This window comes from Rhizopus microsporus (genome assembly GCF_002708625.1).
Source record: "Rhizopus microsporus ATCC 52813 unplaced genomic scaffold scaffold_13, whole genome shotgun sequence".
In the NCBI taxonomy this organism is placed as follows: Eukaryota; Fungi; Mucoromycota; class Mucoromycetes; order Mucorales; family Rhizopodaceae; genus Rhizopus; species Rhizopus microsporus.
In genome coordinates, this window is record NW_019671928.1 from 239,977 (window position 1) to 260,142 (window position 20,166).

Sequence of the window (20,166 nt, forward strand, 5' to 3'; positions counted from 1 at the left end):
TCGATCATATGCACTGTAACGATGCATCAGATGCCTTTTTTATAGATACCACGTGGGACATGAGCTATTTTCCTGTTTTACTAAATCAAAAGAACTGGTTCGAGATCACACCTTTGAGATTTGATAGCAGCCTTTTGCATGAATAAAACTATGCTGTTCACAATAAGACAATCATCAATACTATCAAAGCTTGAATATTCTGTTACTAAAGATCACACACATTGCGAGATGCTTCAATATTTATGTAGATAACGTTGACTCTGCTGCTTCTCAAGCTCATATCTTCATAATTTGTTTTTGAAGTATCTCTGCTTGTCGTCAGAAGATTTGCTTTCTGTACACTTTCATTACATCAATTATTCTATCTAAACCACATGTTACATACACAAACCAAGTTGCTTGCTCTGGAGTGTTTCCCGCCTATGTTACACGGGGTTTTAAGTTTATTGGAGTTGTCCAAATGAGTAGCCAATGAATGCACACACTGGCAAGAACAGCTGCATCCAACAATGACCTCTTGCACTCATCACGTCTTTCCTCATCAGAAGCACATGCTCATGATCTTTAATGAATTTGTAATGCTGCTTTATTCGACGCATAAGATACATTGTCCATAGACTCAAACAGACACTGCTGCCACAAAGGATACCTAACCACTTGGGAGGTACCCTTTGCATGAATTTCTTTACTGCTAATTTGTTCCATATGGTTTGTCCAAAGCCATAGAGTTGATATCCAGCCGAGTAGACAGTTGGATTTAATTGTATTGCAGTAGCTACCGTGTCTGACGAAGGACCTACTATGATCTGGATACTATAACCTAATAATCCCCATAATGAACTTGTGCCAATCCATAGCAGTTGGTTTATACAGCTTTGATACCGATCATGACGTTCCCGTACACGTTGAAGCGCTTTACAATCAGGTTGTATATGAATTACAGGTATATCATGGCCAATCACACGTTCAAGTTCTTGTGGGTTGGATATGCCAATACATATTAGCGGTGTCTTTGGGTGTTTTCTCATTCGTTGAAGTAAAATGCGTTCATCCCATTTGGATTGCGCTGTCTGAAGAATAGCGAGTATGTCCTGTGAGTCAAGTGTTGATAGTCGTGAGGAAACGATAAACTGATTTGGAATGTCAAACATATGTTTAAACATAAAATAATACCCTGAAAAAAAAAAAGAAAGAAATTTTATACGCTGACAAATCACATGCCACAAAATGAAAAAGACAAGGATGAAGACCGTTTCCATAGGAAAGTTGTTATTGAGATGGGGCTCATATTAAGCTTTGATCTTGGTATAACATCTTTAATGAACAAACTCAGTCAAGACTCGGATGATGATGTATGCCCTAAAAACAGTTAAACATCAGTCAAGCTCAAGATTAGCCCAGATGGTGATTTAGCATAAAGTTATTATTAAAATAAGCGCAAAATCGAGCGCATAAAATAAGATTGCATAAATGGATTCTCAAAGCTTGTTTTTTAAAAAAAAAAGTTGACGGCATACAGTGTATGTAAGCATGTTTTGCTTTGTCGTCGTAAGCAGTTTAAACTGCACAACAGCCAGTTAATATCTTAATCTAACGTGAAACTTGAAATCTTTTTCAAAGCTATAAATAACAAGCGGTTTAATTCATATATTATGTATCGATCTTGGATTAAAATGTTGATGAATAAAGATAGCAGAATAGGCAAGTATATAGTGTGCGTTTGGGAACAGCGAAGAAAGAAAGAAAGAGAAAGAGTATGAGGAAATAGATTGTAGAGGGCAGAGAATAGAGGATGGAGGGTATGGAAAAGAAAGTGGGGAAGAGGGAGAGGCAACAGAGAATCAAGAGGTTGGTACGATGAGGCGATTCAATATAATATCGAGCAGCGAAGGAATCTTTCAATCAAATATTGAATGGATAGGGGCATCTTCAGTCAAATATCAAAGAAAGGAGAATTGTAAAATACAACCAGATCAAAACAGCGGAGCAACAACGATTGACAACAGAAAGACACCAAATTTCAATGAATAAAGAAGATGGCTCAATTCATATCTCTTTTTAAAATAAATCAATAGTTTCTTTATTTCTTTATTGTTTAAACAAGAGGAAGAGAAGCAGTAGTGTTTTATTTTCAATGTTGGTAATGAAGTTGTTCAAAAAAGTAAACCTGTGCTCTTGTTTTGATTGGCAGGAATATCTCAGATAAGTAAAGACCAATTACGTGAAGGTCCACTTTTTTCCCTTCTTTTTGTTTTTACGACATGCCAAAACCAGAGGAATTAGAAAGAAAGATTCACCCTTTACCCTTTCAGTTCTTATATCAGGAAATTCTGTGGGGTAAAATATGCAACTATTCCCTTTTTTTAATATCTAATATTACATATCAATAGCCAATAGAACAGTCATTGCCGCTTCTGCAGCAGCTGTTGTTGGCGTGATATCAGGTTATCCTGTAAAGTAATAGATATATATATATATATACACGTACAATCATCAGCTTATCTGCATATTATAGTTTGATTCTATAAAAACAAGGCTTCAAACTCAACACTATGATTCTATCAAGGCATGTATCAAACAGACCTATAAGGAAGAGGGCATACAAGGGTTTTTTAGAGGCAAGTAAGCATGAATGGATGATTTCACGTGTATTGACTATATATAAAGGCATCATACCACCCTTGATTACAGTCAGTATCATCAAGTCTATATCATTTTCAGTTTACGAACAATCCAAAGCATTTTGTAAACAGTACAGTCCAGCAGTATTTGATCAAAATACACTACTGTCAACCATGAATGTATCAACAACGGCAGGTTCAGTCAGTGGTGCGTTTATTGCTTCCTTAAGCTGCCCTTTTGAACTTGTCAAGATACAGAAACAGTTAGAATACTTGCTGCAGGCCAGTAGTATTTCTACAGGTGATCTAGCCATGGTGCGTCCTGTGAATAATGACCTTAAACCCACTATCAATCGGACTGTAGGCGCGGGACTTCCTGTCACACCGACGTCTAGTCCTCCACAACCAAGAAATACCTCACCTTGCATAACACATAAGCGCACCATGTACACCTCGACATCAAGCTGGCATTCTGCAAAAGAAATCTTAAAAAAGAGAGGGCTTCTAGGTTTATACAGCGGCTTTAGTCTTCACCTGGGTAATGTAAAGAAAAAAGCAGAATGCTAAAGGAAAGTTTAAGAAGGAATTCTAATCGGACTGTTGTTGTTACAATTACAGCAAGAGATGCTATCGGAACAGGTGTCTATTTTGGGGGCTATGAGACAACAAAGTATCTTCTAAGTCACCTACAAAACACAACAGCAGGACCAGGTACGCAGTTTCTTGCTGGGGGTATTTGCGGCATAATGTGCTGGATTGTGGTATTCCCACTAGATCTTGTGAAGAGTTTAATCCAAAAAGAGATATTGCACCCATTCCCAAAGTACAAAAGCACAAAGCAGTGTGTTCAAGAGATTTATCAACGAAATGGAATTGCTGGATTCTACAGAGGCATCTCGGTTACCTTAATACGCGCTTTTCCTATTCATTCTTTAAACTTTTTGGTTTATGAACAAACACTGGTGCTTGTACGTCATTTATCAAATCATTAGAGTCCTTTTTTTATCATGAATGATCATAAATAGAGATACCCTTATACGGCTGGTAAATTTTGTGCGTTATCGAAAAGTAGATAGCGATTTTTTGATGTAGTATACGAATTTATGAAATGTCATCATGATTACACGAGAGTTAAGTGTTCTTGGTTGTCTCCGCCTTCCTATCCCTGTTTTCTTTTTGGTTTGTCTCTCTGCTTCTCACTCAAGAAGATAAAGGATCAAAAAAAAGTTTTTTATAGTATTACTGCATTATATTTTTACGTTGTACAATTCGAAAAATAAAGAATGATTACAACAACCAAGAGTAAGTGTATCTTGATGGATCTTGGAAGACGAGATCAACTCTACTGTATGAAGGAGACGAGCACCGTACAAAATAAGCAAGTCATGGTTTACATAAAGTTGACAAGAACAAAGGTTTCAAGGCGTTATAGAATTCTGCAAAAGAAAACCAAGCTTGCTTCTGTCAAGTCATCAGAAGCAAAGCTCGCAAAGACCAAGTCATCTTATGTCAAAATAGAAGAATACGAATGTATATCAAGACAAGAGCTTCGGTTGAAAAATTACTTTGCTCATATTATGGAAATGAAATACTGCAAACAAGGCATGCTTATTTTTCAACCATTGCTTTGACTTCCATTTGAAAAACAAGGCTGATTTGTTCGTTACAAGAACCAGTGGATATTTCCCTTAGTCCGACGAATCTACTAGTATCGTTATGCACGCTACTTATTTGAAGCTGATGGTTAAGCAGAGACACATATCAGAACGTTTAGATAATAATGACAAGGCCAAGTTACTTGAGACTGTAGCAAAAATGTCCAAAGAAAGCAGTGATCAAGACAGTTTAAAGCAGCAGGCAGGCCAAATATTGGAAAAGCTACAAGTCTTGTCGTTCCGCAAAATGAAACTCTCCTTCAAACTATATTATGATCAAGATGACCTTTTGTTGGTGAAAAAGCTCAAACAAAAATTTGATTCTGATGCTGTTCTTGTTCTTGTTAATTGGCCTGCTCCTAACACAAAATATTAAGAGCCAACAAGAAACAAGGGCCTGATCCAAATGCTCCAAAAAAAAAAAACGGTTTCGAAGTTTTCTTAATTGATGAATTCAGAACGTCGTCTTTCTGTCCTTTATGTGAGGGTAGGTTGGAGAAATTTAAAACAGTACGCAATCCAAGACCCTACAAGAGAAAGACTAGGCCAACTGTACTCTGTTATGGATTACAACAATTGAATGCGTTCCTAATTCAACCTTAGTTGCCTCCATTTCGACTTCAGATGTGGTACTAAACTCTCTAAGCCGCGCTTTTTTATTCGTAGTTTTAAATTAATAACAATAAAATACGAAGTTTTCTATATTCTATATCTCTTTATAGCTTTCTAAACGTATTGTTCTATTTTTTCTTGACTTGTGGGCGGGTTACTTTCGCTGGCTAAAGAATCTGCGAAACCAAGGGGTGGGACGTACCACATCTTTCGTCTCCATTTCGGCAACTGTACGATTGACTGAAGAAAAATTGTCTGATAGAATTGCTGAGACATGTAATGCCATACCTGCTGAAATTCTATACAACTTTGCCAGTCATTCTAAACGACAAATCATTCACTGTTATAATAAAACTCCATTCTAATCATTTTGAAGTCAAAAGATACATACCACTTTTAGGTCAATTCGATTTAACTTATTGAGGCATTTCTTTTATTTCAAAAGGACAAAACTTCTAGGCATAAAGGGACAATCATTTATGGATTAATGCCATTAATTTTTTAGAAAGTGACATTTATTTTTTGATTACGGATGTTTAATTTTCTCAAAGTGACAAAATTTACCGTTCTCACTATACAAACTCTGGCTGTTTAGAACAATTAAAACCAAGATTGTGAAATCGTGATCTTGCAGCCGTACTGAATTTCAAGAAAATTCTAACCAGCTTAAGAGAAAAGGGATCATGCCCTGAATTGTTTACTCGCACAAAAGCAGAATGATCCTCCACCAAGCTTATCGCCAGATCGTAGTCAAGTTTTGGTTACAATCGCTTGGTCATTTCATACAGGTATTATCTTTTTAAAGAGACGATGGTCAGTTAACTAGCCGTTAATTTGATTTAGTAGGTTTGTGACATTTATTTTTCGATCACAAAATTTACCAGCCGCATTGTACTCCGCTTTGTGGAATAAAAAAAAAAAAACGGGGCATGAATTTACTGACGCGCTCTTCTCGCGCCTTTTATTCCATTGCTTTTTACCTTTTTTTTTATACATAAAAAAAATGGAGATTTTACGCCATCAGTTTCTCGACAAATTACCAGAAATTGAAAAAGCCATCAAAGAGTGCGATGTAATTGCAATAGATACAGAATTGTCTGGTGCATATTCTATTGTTTGTTTACTATTTTCCAAGCTTACATAAACGATATATATATATAGGCCTTCATCGTCCTTTAGCCACCAAAAGGCTTTATTCTCTTCAAGAACGGTACGAGGAATATAAAGAAGCGACTGAACGGTTTCTCATTATTCAGTTTGGCCTCTGTACCTTTACCTGGGACTCAGCTGGTCGCTACATTGCTAAACCCTTCAACTTTTATATATTCCCTACAAGTGCCACAGGTACCGTTCACACTAATCGACTCTTTATGACGCAAGCACAGGCATTTGACTTCTTAGTCAAGCAGTCCTTTGACTTTAACAAGTGGGTCTATCAGGGTATTCCTTACCTTACTCGAAAAGAAGAAGAATTGCATCGAAAGGAAGCAGCTAGAAGGATGAAAGATGATATACCTGATATTCCTCTTGATGATAAAGAGGTTCCATTTATGCAGAATGTCCGAAAATTGATAGATGAATGGTTAGAAGACAGTCAAAGGGAGGAAGGAGTCAATATCGTAGCAAGAAACGCGTACCAGCGAAGACTTGTTTATCAAGAGGTCAGAAATAAGTAAATAATCCCTTTATAGACTATAAAATGGGAAATACACAATTATTAAAAACTGTTGTCAAATAGGTATGAAGGCTTAACTGCCATAGGCATGCAAGGATTTATTCGCGTCACCAAACTTACCAAGGAACAACAAGAGACACGTATGAAAGAAAGACTGGAAAAGATTGAAAAAGATTGCACGTTTGCTGTAGGATTCAGAAAAGTTATTGATATGATTTCAGAGTCGGGAAAGATGATTGTAGGCCACAACATGCTATTGGACGTGTCGCACATGATAGGGCAGTTTGTTCAACCTTTGCCTGAGAAGCTTGAAGAATTCAAAACGTTGGCTCACAAAATGTTTCCAAAGTAAGTATAAAGAGCGACAACAGAAATTAGTCAACTTATAGAGTGCAACCATAGTATGATTGATACCAAATACATGTGCGCAGTTGAACCTGAATTATTTGTAAGCTGCTCATTTTTATGTACGCCAATGTCATGAACTGTCTTTTTATAGAAAATATTTGGTACTACAACCGCGTTGGAACAGCTGCGGTTTGAAACCAGTAGAGAAGCCTTCACCAACCCTCGTATTGATATACATCCTCTATTTCCTCGCTACCTGGCCGAAAAGGCTCATGAAGCTGGCTATGACGCTTTCATGACCGGTTCAGCCTTCCTTAAGCTTGCATCTTACCTAGAGCAATTGCGGTATCCACTCGACAAGGTAGCTGAAGAACCACAGATAGAAAGGCATACAAAAATAGACAGATTAGCAGATGATGAACAGGATAACTGGTATGAAGACGGCGAAGATGAAGAGATCTACAACTACGGGTCCACACGGGTCAACTTGTTCCTCGATGCCCATACTGTCCATCCAGCGTTAAAGAACAGCCTTAATAAAAGCGTTCTAGTCAGATCTGCATTCGATTGCTTTGACTTTGTCAATGACGAAATAGTGACTAATCAAACGACTGCATTCCATGTTCAATCTGTAAGCGGTCATTTAGACATGGACAAGGCAAAAGAAGTGTTTAGTAAGGCTGGTAAACATGTATTGGAGCGGTATGACAGTAGTGCCTGTTTCCTTGTTTTTGAACAAATGCCACAGCGCTTTGACCTAGAACAATACAAAGACGAATTTATCATTACTCCAATTGCTCAATATTATGAAAATATGAATACACCACCTAGTAAATAAAGCTGCACACATCGTACCTTCAAGGGTTTTGTGATGGTTTTGGCTCGGTTGCTATGGTAACAGTCTTTAAACTCAGTTGCTATGACAACCATTGTCCACAGCCTCCTTTTGATGCATGTTGTACAAATTAATCAAGGTTTATTTTTAAAAAGTATATAAACGCAGAGTGCTTTCTTTCATTTTTTTTAGCTTTTTTAAAATACCATTTTTTAAAAAAAAAGAATAATGTCACGAATTCTTTCAAAAAACCGTCGCAGCACTTCAAAAAAGACCTCATCAACAAAGGATCAAGTAACTTTAACAATATTCTCCAAAATCAGCGTATCTGATTTATATTTTTAATAGACTCGTACAATGAGCAAATACTCGGCCAAAAAAAGATCTACTCGTGCTGGTGGCAGAAAATCGTCTGTTCGTGTTGCTGCCGAAAGAGAAGTAGGTGGACGTATAATGGATATTTCTGATTTCAAGATACAGTCTGTAAGTGATATGGTCAGCCTATTGAGGCCTTGTGTGTCTGATAAATTGCTGTTTAGGGTGAAAGACATTATTTGGTTCAACGCGAAGGAAGCACTGATGCTAGATGGGAAACGGAGGAATCGATCGAGTCTTTGGATATCTTATCTGCATATCAGGAAAGAGTTCTTCAGGAATCAGGCTATAGTATCCGAGAAAGCCAGAGGGTTGGCTCATCTCGTATTTCCAAAGTCCGCGCAGTCATGGCTTTGAAGCGACCAGAATATGTGCAAGCAATTGATGATAGTGATGATGAGGACCCTGTTGGCAACAAAAAAAGTGGCGCTAAACGCAGAAAGTCATCAACAGATGGTAGGACTAGCGCTAAAAAAGGCAAGTCTGGTGGCGGTCGCATGTCAAAAGCCGCTTTACGTTCTGAAGCTCAGGCACTCGAAAGGGCATCCAGAAAGGCTCAAAGGGAATCAATGAATGTTGATGAAATCATGGAAGATGTGCATTCTATTCATCGTAAAGATTGTTGTTTGGCTTGTGCTTCTCGCTGTTTTAAAGAATATCTTGAACGTGACGATCTCAATGCTTTTGAAGTTGCTTTTGATGATACGGAGCATATTCCCAAACCGAATACGGATATGCCGAATTATATGGATATATTTAAATACTCTATTGCCACCGGAAAAGAAAAGTTTACTCGCTTGATCAAGCAGAAACAGGAAGATCCCAAGTTAAATTCTGCTACGCGGCCCACAGTTCCTACAAAGTATACACGTCATTCTCTTAGTACCGGAAACAACTACGGAAAGGGTGCGTACGGAAGAATGTCTTACAGGTGAATGAAAACATATAGTCCTATGCTTGACTGCTTTTATTTATAATCTGTATAGACAAGTCGAGGTATCAAGAGGAAATAGACAAGGTGATACTGCATTCTACCATGGATACAATACTTCCACCGAGCTCTTGTCAATTCACTCTAAGTTGGACATAAAATCTTATCGTTCCAAGTTGCATGTCTTTATGCCTTATCTTTCGAGTCCAATTTTGAGTCAGCCTAACGCTATTCAAAACCTCAAGGCTCATACTGAAACTGGCCCCGCTGAAGTTTACTATGCAGTGGAGTCAGGCAATAGACAGCTAGCATCTGCGCTGATGGACTCGGATTTTCATGGAAAGACTCCTTTCAATACGGTTCATATTGAAACTCTAAAGGTAAATACACAATGTTTCATCCAGTGACTCTTCTAAACAACCTGTACTTTTAGTTTATCAACGGAGAACCACTTTCAAATTATCGCAAAACGCAAATATTAAAAGCAGCCTTTGATGCAAATAATCTCACACCACTCCACTGTGCTGCTATCAATCCTTCTGCCACTTATTTGAAGGAGCTTTATGAAGCGCTCGATGCTAGCGAAAGATTGTATTTTGACAGCCATGGACGAACTGTCATATTCTTTGCTGCTGCAAGTGAGACTAGTGCATGTTTGGAATATCTCCTTTCTCAAGGTGTTAACATTATGCAAACAGACAAGTACCAATCTACTCCATTTATACAAGCTGTTCGATTTGACAGGGCTCACAATGTCGAATTGATCATCAAGCACTTTAAGGAAAAACTTAGTACTGATGCTTCTGTCATCTTTCAAACTTTTGTCAGAAACAGAAGAAATGCACTTCATTTCGCTGCTATCTCTGGTTATGTAGAAACTTGCAAAGTCTTAATTCGTCACGGCTGTCCAGTTGATGCTGTTGATAATATAGAAAAGCAAACACCCTTGATGCTTGCTGCAAGATATGGTCATGTTGAGTGTGTCCGCGCGCTGATAGAGGAAGGAAATGCTGATATAGAGAAAACAGACAAGTTCTCAAAGAACGCGTTGCATTTAGCTTGTGAATTTGGCCGCTTTGAAGTTGTCAAGTACCTTTTGTCTCAAGGCTTAGATGCTGATGCATTGGATAACTCAAGAAACAGCCCGGCTCACTATGCTGCTGCTTTTGGACACCTCGATATCCTACATTTACTGATTCACTATGGTCATGCTAATCCAGGACTAAGCAACGTATGGCGAACTACGCCATGCTCAATCGCCAACACAAAAGGCCACGTTGCGGTTGTAAAGTATTTGCTGAACTTGCCTGGAGGTCTCATCAGCGTGAACTTCAAGAATGAACAGGGGCGTACCATGCTTCAATCCACTATTGCCGAGCCCATTCTGCACGATCAAGACCAAGAGTTAAGCCTCAAAAAGTTCAAATTGCTCTTGTCTATGAATGCTGACGTGAACAGTAAAGATATCAACGGTAGTGCTTTATAATATTTGGAAGATATGTGATATAAATAACATCTGTTTCAAAAATAGGTGATACATGCTTTCACGTTCTTGCAAAAGACACGACTTATAAAAAATGCCTGCCAAAACAGTTTAAGTCCTTTTATCGTAATAGAAACAAAAGTGTCAAGCTCCCCCCAGGTTGGAATATGCACATTCGACTTGAAACTGATGATGAAGATCGAATCAGATATCATCTACAGCTTGCTAAACTGCTTTTGGAGCACAATGCTGATATTCATATAAAAAACGAAGATGGAGAGACACCATTAGCTTCTGCCATGAGATCCAATAATCACTACATGATTGCGTTCTTGATTGAATCTGGTGCTAGTTATTGGAAGGATGTAGATCAGGATGGAAATAGCTTCTTTCACTACTTTCCTAGGTTTATTGCATATATTGATTATTTGCAGCCCCATCGTACGATTGATACAGTGCAAAAGAACAGACTCATAAAGATTGCTGACTCTATCCAGCGTGCTATTGAAGCAGACTCACTTCATGTGAAGGAGGCTCAATTGATGGTAAGAAGATTATAGTGTTGATAAATCGACTTAATTAGTTTGCAAAATTAGATAAATACTGTCAACAATGAAGGATATCCTCCCATCGCCTATGGTGTATATAATGCAATTAGAATGCAAAAAAAGGCTATTACTCGGGAAAAAGACATGATAAAGGCCTTTGTCCAGCATAAAAACACTTACCGTTATGGCAAAGCATGGGAAGAAACAGATAGCCACCATCATGTCAACTTAAAGTTTTGTTTTGAGCAATGGGTAAAACAATTTTAGTATTCAAATATTGAATTCTCTAAATAGTTTGCTGATAGATTAAGTACATAGAATTTGTGATTACTAAATTTGGATGCGACATGAATCTTGCTATTACTTTACCAAAGAACTATAAGAAAAAAAATCCAAAGGCAAAAATATCAGACTATCCTAGAAATACAGGCCACGTCGCGCTACACTTTGGTAAGTGATTATCGTTTCTATTCAACAAGAATAGCTATATTGACGAGTTATCATTTAGCCGCCTACACCCAATGTGTTGACCTTATTGTATTTCTTCTAAAATATGGTAGTAATCCAAACCTTCAGGTGAATGTTGAGGGTGTGCTTGGCGATACTGCACTTTTGGGTGCTTATCACCAAAAACAAGACAAGTTCCAGGAAGCCCCGAATCGAAGTTTACATGCACTAGAAAGGCTAGAAAAGCAGTTTACTCTCGACAAACCAGATTTTACTGCCATGCTCAACGAAACGGTCAAAGCCTTGCTTCTTTATGGCGCTAGCCCATACATCACTGACGCAACTGGCTGTTCATCAATTATGAAGGCTACTATGAATATGGACGTTAATAACCTTACCGAGATGCTAAAAGTGGTGCCTTCAAACGATGCTGATATAAATGTATGTGACGAATCCGGCTTCTCTGCTTTGATGACTGCTGTGGACCTTGTCTCCAAGGATATAAATAAGAAGAAAGAACCTAATATTGCTGTTGTAAAGCTTCTATTACTTGCAAAAGCTGATCCTAATGCTCAATATGAGGATGGTGATACGGTCCTTATGAGAGTTATCAAGACCTGTGATATGGAGTTGTTTAAAGCGCTATTACAGTGCACGCAAGTTAGCATTCAACATCAGATAAAAAATATACGTAAGCCATTTAACAATACTTTTTTTTTAATGTTGCATTAACCTTTTTTTTTTAAAAAAAAACTAGGCTTTGCTACCGCACTGTCTGTGGCTTGCTCTCTAAACCTCGAAGGAGTAGTGGATACATATATTTCCTATCTATTCAACGTTTCTGATAAATCCCTGATTCCCTTGGATACGCACGAGGTATCTGGTGACTCTCCACTGACCTTTGCTGCTAGCAATGGAAACTTTGATGTTGTTCAGTCACTATTGGCACTGGGCGCCAACCCCAACTCTTGTAGCAATGGTATATCTCCTTTAATTACGGCTGTGAAAAGCAAGAAAGTCGAGATCGTTCAAGCATTGCTTGAAGCAGGAGCAAATGTAAGCTTTGTAAGCGAAAACGGTGATACTGCCTTGCATGCTGCCGTGGAAACAGGGAAGCATCAGATTGTCAAGCTACTGCTCAGCTATGGAGCAAACTGTAATGCTATCAACAATTTTAATCGAACGCCGCTTCATTATGCCGTAGAGAATACAAAGAGTCAAACGAACCGCTCTTTCCGTATTGAAAAGCTCTTAATTCAGGCTGGTGCTAGCCTGAACGCCACTGATAAATTTGGTAAGTTTTACAAAGAAATGCTAATGTCAGCCTCTGATTCAATCTATTCTTGCTCAGGACGCACTCCACTTCATTATGCTTTTGTCCAGCTCAATTTTATTCCTTTGAACCGTCATACTACTATTACATGGAAAAAGTTCAAGCAATTGTGTGAAGTTATGAAATATGAAGAGCAAAGGAAGAAATCACTACTCAAGTTTTCTGAAGAATATTTACTTGATCCTGAATCATATGCTGACTGTTGGCTAAAGGCTGCCAAGGAGAAACAGCTAGAACTGGAAGCTGCTGAAAAAGAAAAAGAGAAGCGAGAAAAGAACCCTCAAGATTATTACTTTGTTGAGGAGGAAAAAGAGAGCCTAGCGGAATATAAGAGTTGCCAATTTGAAGGCCTTGACTCAAGTGCGCAATTTGATCCTATTGAAATAGTGAAATACTTTTCTAGCCATGAAGACGTTGATTGCAACATTCGAGACGTATTTGGAAGAACACCCCTTCACTATGCAGCTTGTGTAGGAGCTTTTAGCTGCACTACTTTACTTCTTAGCAAAAACGTTGATATTAACGCTGTTGACGATGATAAGGTATACTCATTTATAAAGCATTAACAACGGTGAATTAATATGCATTTTTTTTATATAGAATGCTGCTCTTCAATTAGCATTAAGAAATAATCATGTCGATTATGCTGTTATGCTATGCTCATCCGGGGCTTCTGCTAAAAGTAATATTGTCCTAAAGGATGGCCAGACTACGACTACATTTGGCTATAGCTTGTCTAAATCATTAATGAATATGGCTTATTTAATCATGGAAAGGGGTTTTACTTTGATTGGTAAGCCACGTACAATCTTTTCGATATCTTTGGTTACTAATATTTAATTCACTATCTAGAATTTATAAAAGATGCCCTTGTAAATGGTAATGTATATTATATTTAGAAGTAACCATGTACTAAAGAACAGTTTAGGTAAATTTCATATGGTCGAGATATTTTTACAGTCTGCATCAAGAGAAGCCCTTATGGAAGTTCTCGAGAGTGAAAATCAGAATCTATGGCATGTTATATCTAGTTTTAGTCCATTTGATAGGTAATTTGATATGAAATGTCATCTCTCGAATAGCTTTGAACTGATTTTATAAAAATTCATAGCGAAATTTGGGAAGAATACTTGAGAGAAATCATTTCAATAATTGATCGTTTAAATCTGGGATTGTTCCCGGATGTACACCAACGCACGCCGTTACACTATGCTGCAAAATATGGACAGGTTTCTCTGTTTAATCATCTTTTGCAAATGGAGAATAGACCACTCAATATTCTCGATGAGGACGGCAAGTCTGAACTTTATTACGCTGTAGAATCAGGAAGCTACAAAATAGTTAAAGTAGGTTACTACTCACATAGCGTAGAAAATAATCTAACCAACATACAATCAAAACCTCAGGCTTTAATCGATGCAGGCGCAAGAATCGAGACTCATAATGTACAAAAGAATGAATCCATGTTACTGAAAGCGGTTGCTACTAATCAAACTGACATCGTTCGTCTTCTCTTGGATCATGGTGCCCCTACGGATGAAGATAGTCTTTACGGTCGCTCTAATGCAGTTATGGTAGCTTGTCAAAATGATAATGCAGATATATTACAGATGCTTGTTCAAGCAAATGCCGACCTAGACAGACCATCAGCAATTGAAAGAGATGCGCATGGAAAGAAGGTCAAAGTGTTGGTCCGTCCTGTTTTCATTGCATCTTGTAAAAGCGATGGAAAGATCTTCAAGGTCTGTCACAGTTTTATCTTTTCTTTGATGCTTAATTAATCCTTTTTTGTAGATCCTATTAGAAGCTGGTGCAAATCCTAATGTCTATGGCCCTGACGAGTATCCCGAGTATGGAAGGTCTCTCTTTATGTACAATGTTGGCTTAAACAATGATGAAAATCAAAAGGTAAGCTGTAGTGCTTGATGGTAAAGATAAGAGTAATTAAATCCTATATATATAGATACTTCTTGATCGTAATGTTGATTTAAACCTACCAGATCCAATTAGTGGACAGAGCATATTCTATCAATTCTTGTTTTCACAACTTGGTGTATCAGTAGATTTTAACGACCAATGCAAAAAATACTCTAAGCCAACATGCAAGGAACCCATATTTGAAACAATGATTAAAAATTCCACTCCTCTTGTTTCTTATGTTGATAAGCCAACAGGAATGACGCCTTTGGAAGCTGCTATCCGTAAACATAATTATGTTATAGTTGAGGTAGTAAAAAAAGTAGAAATAGGAACTATGAATTGCTAAAACAACTTGTATAGAAACTTTTGCAACTGATGGCTGATCCAAACGTAGAGAGCTCGCAAAACAATACTGACCATGATTATGCCTTCTTGCTAAATTTGCACAAACAAAAGATTCCTTCCATTTTACATGCGATATTACAAAATGATGTGAAGATGGTTATGCTAATCTGTGAGCATTCAAAGATTTCCATTAATTGGTTATGGAAGGACGCTGATGGCCGCAACGTGCTATCTTATGTACTTGGAGGCCCAAGTGGTTTCTCATCTGAAAATGCCGACATGTTGGAATGCCTAAAGAAAGCTATGGGTGATGATGTATTCCGTAAAGCACTTTGGATGACCGATAACCAAGGATATTCTCCAGTTAAGCTTGGATTCCTACGAACAAACCAGACTCTACGTGAATCTCTATTAAAGTTGGAACCTACTTGCGCCAACTTTACTGAAACTGAAGAAGAAAATGATAGCGCTGAAGACCCTATGGAAACTGAAATTGTATCAGTGGATCAAATAGAAGATGATGCTCAAAAAGAAAGAGAGCTTCTTCAAAAACAAAAAGATGCCAAGAAAAAGAAGCACGGTAAATCCAAAAGAAAAACTCCAGAGGTTGATCAATATTCAAATCTACAAGATGTTGGTCATGTCATTTGCGATGAAAACGGCGAATACTATGATGTTATGCTTTTGAAAGTAGAACTGGGCCATTGGGGCCACGCTGCTTGCACGTAAGTAAACACATGTATATTGTTGTATTTGTCAGCTAACAAAATCATGATAGCTTTTACAAGCTGAGCATAATCTACAACAGAATACTAGACCTTTACATCCTTTGGACTCGTTGGGGTGAACCTGGTCAAGAAGGTCAATACCAAAGAACTCCATTCTTGACAGAGGAAGAAGCAGCTTGTGAATTCAAGTCTATCTTTAAATCCAAAACCTCAAATATCTGGGAAGATCGCTCATCCTTTGAACCAAAGCCCGGAAAATACGAAATACTGACAGAGCCGCAGTACCCCAAAGATACTCTCCTTACTGATTTCAACTTTATGTCATCTGCCGTATCGTCTGGTCTACCCGCTGGTGTTTTGAGCATGATGAAGCTTATCTGTAACTATGAATACCTTTCCCGAGTATATTCTGAAACGCAAATCGATATGCCACTTGGTCAAATATCACAGAAACAAATCGATAAAGCTTTCCAAATCTTAAAGGATGCTAAAGAAATAAACAAGAAATACCATGAAGCTAAAAGTCAGTACACCGACCCTGCTATGGTAAAGAAATCTAAACGTAAGTATAGAAAGTATATATAGAGTTAATGCAAGCTAACATCACTTCTATGTAGTGTATGCATTTCAATTGACCCAAAAGTGCTTGGAGTATTCTCGCATTATGCCCCATGCAGGGCATCCTGCTACTCGTGTCAAATCTTTATTGGACTCAGAACGACCGAAAATCTACGACGCTTCTGGCTATGATGTACAAGTTGCAAGGATGATGAATCTAAGCTATACTGGTTTTGCTGTTAATGTGGTCCTTGCCGCTAAGCACCGAATGAACGAGATAAATCCATTAGATTATGCTTATCATGCTTTGAACTGCTCGTTAAAGGAGATATCGTATAGTGCCACTGAATACAATATGGTTAATTCGTATATGCAGTCGACGTGTCAAACCCATGAGTTGGTCCATCTATTTGCTGTCAATCGACAAGAAGAACAAATTAGATATCGCCCATATGAACAAGATTTCAACCGCATGCTACTATGGCATGGATCTAGAATTGGTAACTTTATGGGCATCTTGAAACAAGGCTTACGTGGTGCTCCTTTGACCGCCAAGGCAAATGTATGACGTTTTCTTTCAAGCATTTTATAAGAGTATACTAATTTGCAAATTTTAGGGTGCTATGCTTGGAACCGGCGTGTACTTTGCTGACACTTTTAGAAAGTCGCTTGGTTACTGCACAGAACATTATAATTCATCAACATCTTCTTACAGACTGATGCTTCTATGTGAAGTTGCACTTGGTAGAACGCAAATATACAACAATTCAGCAGCACCAGATCCAACACAATATGACTCTATCCGAGGAGTCGGTAGGCAGATACCTAACCCATTAAATGCAGTTTTTGATAAGCATGGTGTAAGTTGTCGACATGTTTTTTCTGAATATCCCCATTAAAATTACTCAATAGGTTCGTATCCCATTCGGCCCCTGTATTACCAATGACCTTGTTGGCATACAGGAAGACGCTATAAAGCTTCAAAACAACGAATTTATGGTCTTTGACGAAAGCAGAGTCAAAATTCGCTACTTACTTATTATCAAAGATAAATCATGCTTCTTTTGCTCTAATGCTCTCAGCGACAACGAAATGAAGCCTATCAAAGACCATAAACATAAGAAATATTCATTTTCTCAGTTTAACAGTTATGAAAAAGAGCTAATCAAAGCTTGTCTTTCGCAGCAGGGATTAGCCGCTCAAGACATCTTTGATAAAGAAATTGAAGAGTTTGTTCAAGACAGACTATACAGTAAGTATTTACATGATAAAAATGATTTGTCTGAAGTTAATCGATATTTATCATATTAAAAGAAAAAAAATGGGATACACCTCTTGATTGCACTATGGACAGCAAAATATGTCACAAATGTGCAGAAAATGTACTAGCTATGATTCTTGAAAAATACATGACAACAGACGATTGTTCTATTGATATTCCTGGTAAGTTGAAGTCATATATTAAACAAAAATCAAGCTAATAATACTCTTAGATGCAATTCGTCAGAGGCCTCAATGCAAGTATGGCCGTGGCTGTACTATGCAAGCAACAATCACTCATGCAAAGAAGTACCAACACTGGCTTAAGGATCAGGAAATTGAGGAGATAGCACAAACTGAAGACGATACAGAAGAAGAGACGGATGATGAAACTGATATTGAAGAATAATAATTATATATTCCTTATATGCTTTACCTTCCTTTTCCTTTTTAAATAAAATATTTATGCAATAAATATATTTGATCAAATAGAATCATCTTATGCTACGTGAGATTAAATTGAACAAAATGGGAAATTACATAATGTATACCTCCGATGGCCAGCACGCTCTTTCATGAACTGGACTACCTCCATCATCAAAAGTCTCCATCTTTGCCTCCTCTTTCTCTTCACTATTGTATCTTACACTTGGTACATCATTTCTTCAATACCTTTTTTATCCTTGATCTTATAAGAGGCTCTTTTAGTCACCAATTCTTTATTCTTTTTTGATCTGCCTCAGCCGGAGAGAATATATTATTATTGCCGTGCGCTCAACTGTAAATAAAAGACTGTTTAACCGGAAAAACAGTTTATACATCATTTGCCTTTTTTAGATAATTCTTGCCGATAGACTGTTCATTTAGCGAAAAGACTGATTTTTGTCTATAAAAAGAGAGAAAGAAAAGATATGTAGCACAATTGCTTTTCTTTTCCTTCACTTTTTTTCCCTTTCAACATGAATTACGAAACTTTGGATATTATTCAAAAAAACCTGATCCATTTGATTGAAAAATGGAAACCTTCAAGACAGTCGAATACACAATGGGCTGCCACGCTGGGACTGTCAGGAATTGCAACATATTTTTTATGCAAGACGGTTATCTACCGACTCTATATCCATCCCCTTAATAGAATCCCAGGTCCCCGTGTTGGATGGATACCATTCATGGGTAACTTTTTCGATATTATGAAAACCGATATTGATCAATCTCCTTTCATACGTTGGAAAGAACAGTACGGCGGTATATATACTATACATTTTGCATGGAACGAGCCTCGTTTGATTGTGTCTGATGAAAAATTACTCAAGGAAATCTTGACAACGCAACAATATGATTTTGAAAAGCCTCCTTTTGTTTCCAAAGCTCTGCGTCGCTTTGCAGGTAACGGAGTGTTGGTCGCTGAGGTAAATACTAGAATATGAAAAGACATATGAATCTTAATCATTACTTTACAGGGAGATGTCCATCGCACCCAACGAAAGATGTTGAATCCTGCATTTTCCGTACACGCTATTCGTTTTATGGTTCCTCTCATGGCTACTCCAGCTTATAAGCTCCGTGATCAATGGCTCAAAAAGATGACTGAGAACAACTCAGAGTATACTGAAATTGAAGTCTCCCTTGGGCTTTCGCTTGCCACTTTGGATGTGATTGGCCTCACTGCTTTTGGACAAGACTTCAAATCGGTTGAGAATTACGGCACAGAAAGGCTGCACAAGATTAGCAAAGCGTATCTAAGCATATTCAATGATGGCTTTTCCTGGTCACATATCTTACAGTTTCCTTTTCCTTTTATAAACTATTTACCAACGAGGCGATTATTCAACACGGTTAGGAGCTTAAGATGGCTGCATGAAGAAGCTGAGGCTCTTGTAGAAGCAGGCATCGAAAGAGCAAAGAAGGAAAAGGCATCTCGCACAAGCGATGGTCCCAAAGATTTACTAGCATTGATGGTGGACTTGATTGACGAAGGAACTGGACAAGGATTTACAAAAGAAGGACTAAGAGAACAGTGTTTAACCTTTTTAGCTGCTGGGTAAGATATATAAAAAACACTTGCATAGAGCGCATATTAACTTATATTACCTTAGACATGAAACAACAAGTAACACATTAAGCTGGTGCCTTTGGCTACTTGCACAACATCAAGACGTTCAAGATAGATTAAGAGAAGAAGTGCGTGTGCTCTTCCAAGATGCAAACTCATTTGACTATGAAAATCTCAACTCTATCTCATACCTTGACTATGTGTGCCGTGAAACACTTCGTTATATTCCTACTGTTCCCCGTACAAGTCGTGTCAATCGTGTACCTGTTACTCTTGGTCACTATACTATACCAAAAGGCACAGTCCTCCATATAACGCCTATTTATACGCACCGATCTAAGGAAATTTGGGGTGAAGATGCTGACAAATTCAACCCTTTACGATGGGAAAAGGGGGATCATCTCGGAGGCGCTTATGAATACATGCCCTTTTTGGCTGG

At 37.9% G+C, this 20,166-nt stretch overlaps 8 protein-coding genes across 8 annotated transcripts; 7 read left to right on the forward strand and 1 right to left on the reverse strand.

The window, feature by feature from the left end:
• Window positions 1–443: 443 nt before the first annotated feature.
• RHIMIDRAFT_239409 (uncharacterized protein) lies at window positions 444–1,151 on the reverse strand (the record flags this gene model as incomplete). The annotated part of the gene is made up of 1 exon (XM_023609166.1): window positions 444–1,151. One exon carries the CDS (start codon window positions 1,149–1,151, stop codon window positions 444–446), a length of 708 nt encoding a protein of 235 aa, XP_023464291.1.
• A 1,069-nt stretch (window positions 1,152–2,220) lies between these two features.
• RHIMIDRAFT_259241 (mitochondrial carrier) lies at window positions 2,221–3,683 on the forward strand. The gene is made up of 5 exons (XM_023611393.1): window positions 2,221–2,337; window positions 2,391–2,452; window positions 2,516–2,618; window positions 2,668–3,159; window positions 3,240–3,683. The coding sequence occupies exons 1-5, from the start codon at window positions 2,262–2,264 to the stop codon at window positions 3,611–3,613; spliced, it is 1,107 nt and encodes a 368-aa protein (XP_023464292.1). The 5' UTR covers window positions 2,221–2,261; the 3' UTR covers window positions 3,614–3,683.
• A 221-nt stretch (window positions 3,684–3,904) lies between these two features.
• Window positions 3,905–4,252, forward strand: RHIMIDRAFT_239411 (uncharacterized protein; the record flags this gene model as incomplete). The annotated part of the gene is made up of 1 exon (XM_023609167.1): window positions 3,905–4,252. One exon carries the CDS (start codon window positions 3,905–3,907, stop codon window positions 4,250–4,252), a length of 348 nt encoding a protein of 115 aa, XP_023464293.1.
• An 85-nt stretch (window positions 4,253–4,337) lies between these two features.
• On the forward strand, window positions 4,338–4,652 carry RHIMIDRAFT_239412 (uncharacterized protein; the record flags this gene model as incomplete). Its single annotated transcript, XM_023609168.1, has 1 exon — window positions 4,338–4,652. One exon carries the CDS (start codon window positions 4,338–4,340, stop codon window positions 4,650–4,652), a length of 315 nt encoding a protein of 104 aa, XP_023464294.1.
• Window positions 4,653–5,891: 1,239 nt separating this feature from the next.
• On the forward strand, window positions 5,892–7,749 carry RHIMIDRAFT_239413 (CAF1-domain-containing protein; the record flags this gene model as incomplete). Its single annotated transcript, XM_023609169.1, has 5 exons — window positions 5,892–5,988; window positions 6,050–6,560; window positions 6,627–6,911; window positions 6,966–7,011; window positions 7,063–7,749. The coding sequence occupies 5 exons, from the start codon at window positions 5,892–5,894 to the stop codon at window positions 7,747–7,749; spliced, it is 1,626 nt and encodes a 541-aa protein (XP_023464295.1).
• Window positions 7,750–7,795: 46 nt separating this feature from the next.
• On the forward strand, window positions 7,796–9,495 carry RHIMIDRAFT_31867 (uncharacterized protein). Its single transcript, XM_023615090.1, has 3 exons — window positions 7,796–8,229; window positions 8,286–9,052; window positions 9,108–9,495. Exons 1-3 carry the CDS (start codon window positions 8,104–8,106, stop codon window positions 9,457–9,459), a joined length of 1,245 nt encoding a protein of 414 aa, XP_023464296.1. The 5' UTR covers window positions 7,796–8,103; the 3' UTR covers window positions 9,460–9,495.
• A 5,133-nt stretch (window positions 9,496–14,628) lies between these two features.
• Window positions 14,629–18,146, forward strand: RHIMIDRAFT_31875 (PARP-domain-containing protein). Its single transcript, XM_023615091.1, has 8 exons — window positions 14,629–15,090; window positions 15,144–15,853; window positions 15,907–16,418; window positions 16,474–16,976; window positions 17,032–17,274; window positions 17,327–17,666; window positions 17,729–17,857; window positions 17,908–18,146. The coding sequence occupies exons 1-8, from the start codon at window positions 14,989–14,991 to the stop codon at window positions 18,081–18,083; spliced, it is 2,715 nt and encodes a 904-aa protein (XP_023464297.1). The 5' UTR covers window positions 14,629–14,988; the 3' UTR covers window positions 18,084–18,146.
• A 422-nt stretch (window positions 18,147–18,568) lies between these two features.
• RHIMIDRAFT_228625 (cytochrome P450) lies at window positions 18,569–20,116 on the forward strand (the record flags this gene model as incomplete). Its single annotated transcript, XM_023607623.1, has 3 exons — window positions 18,569–19,083; window positions 19,135–19,715; window positions 19,771–20,116. Coding segments are annotated over exons 1-3 (1,377 nt in total), but the record flags the coding sequence as incomplete, so codon positions are not given.
• Window positions 20,117–20,166: the final 50 nt, after the last annotated feature.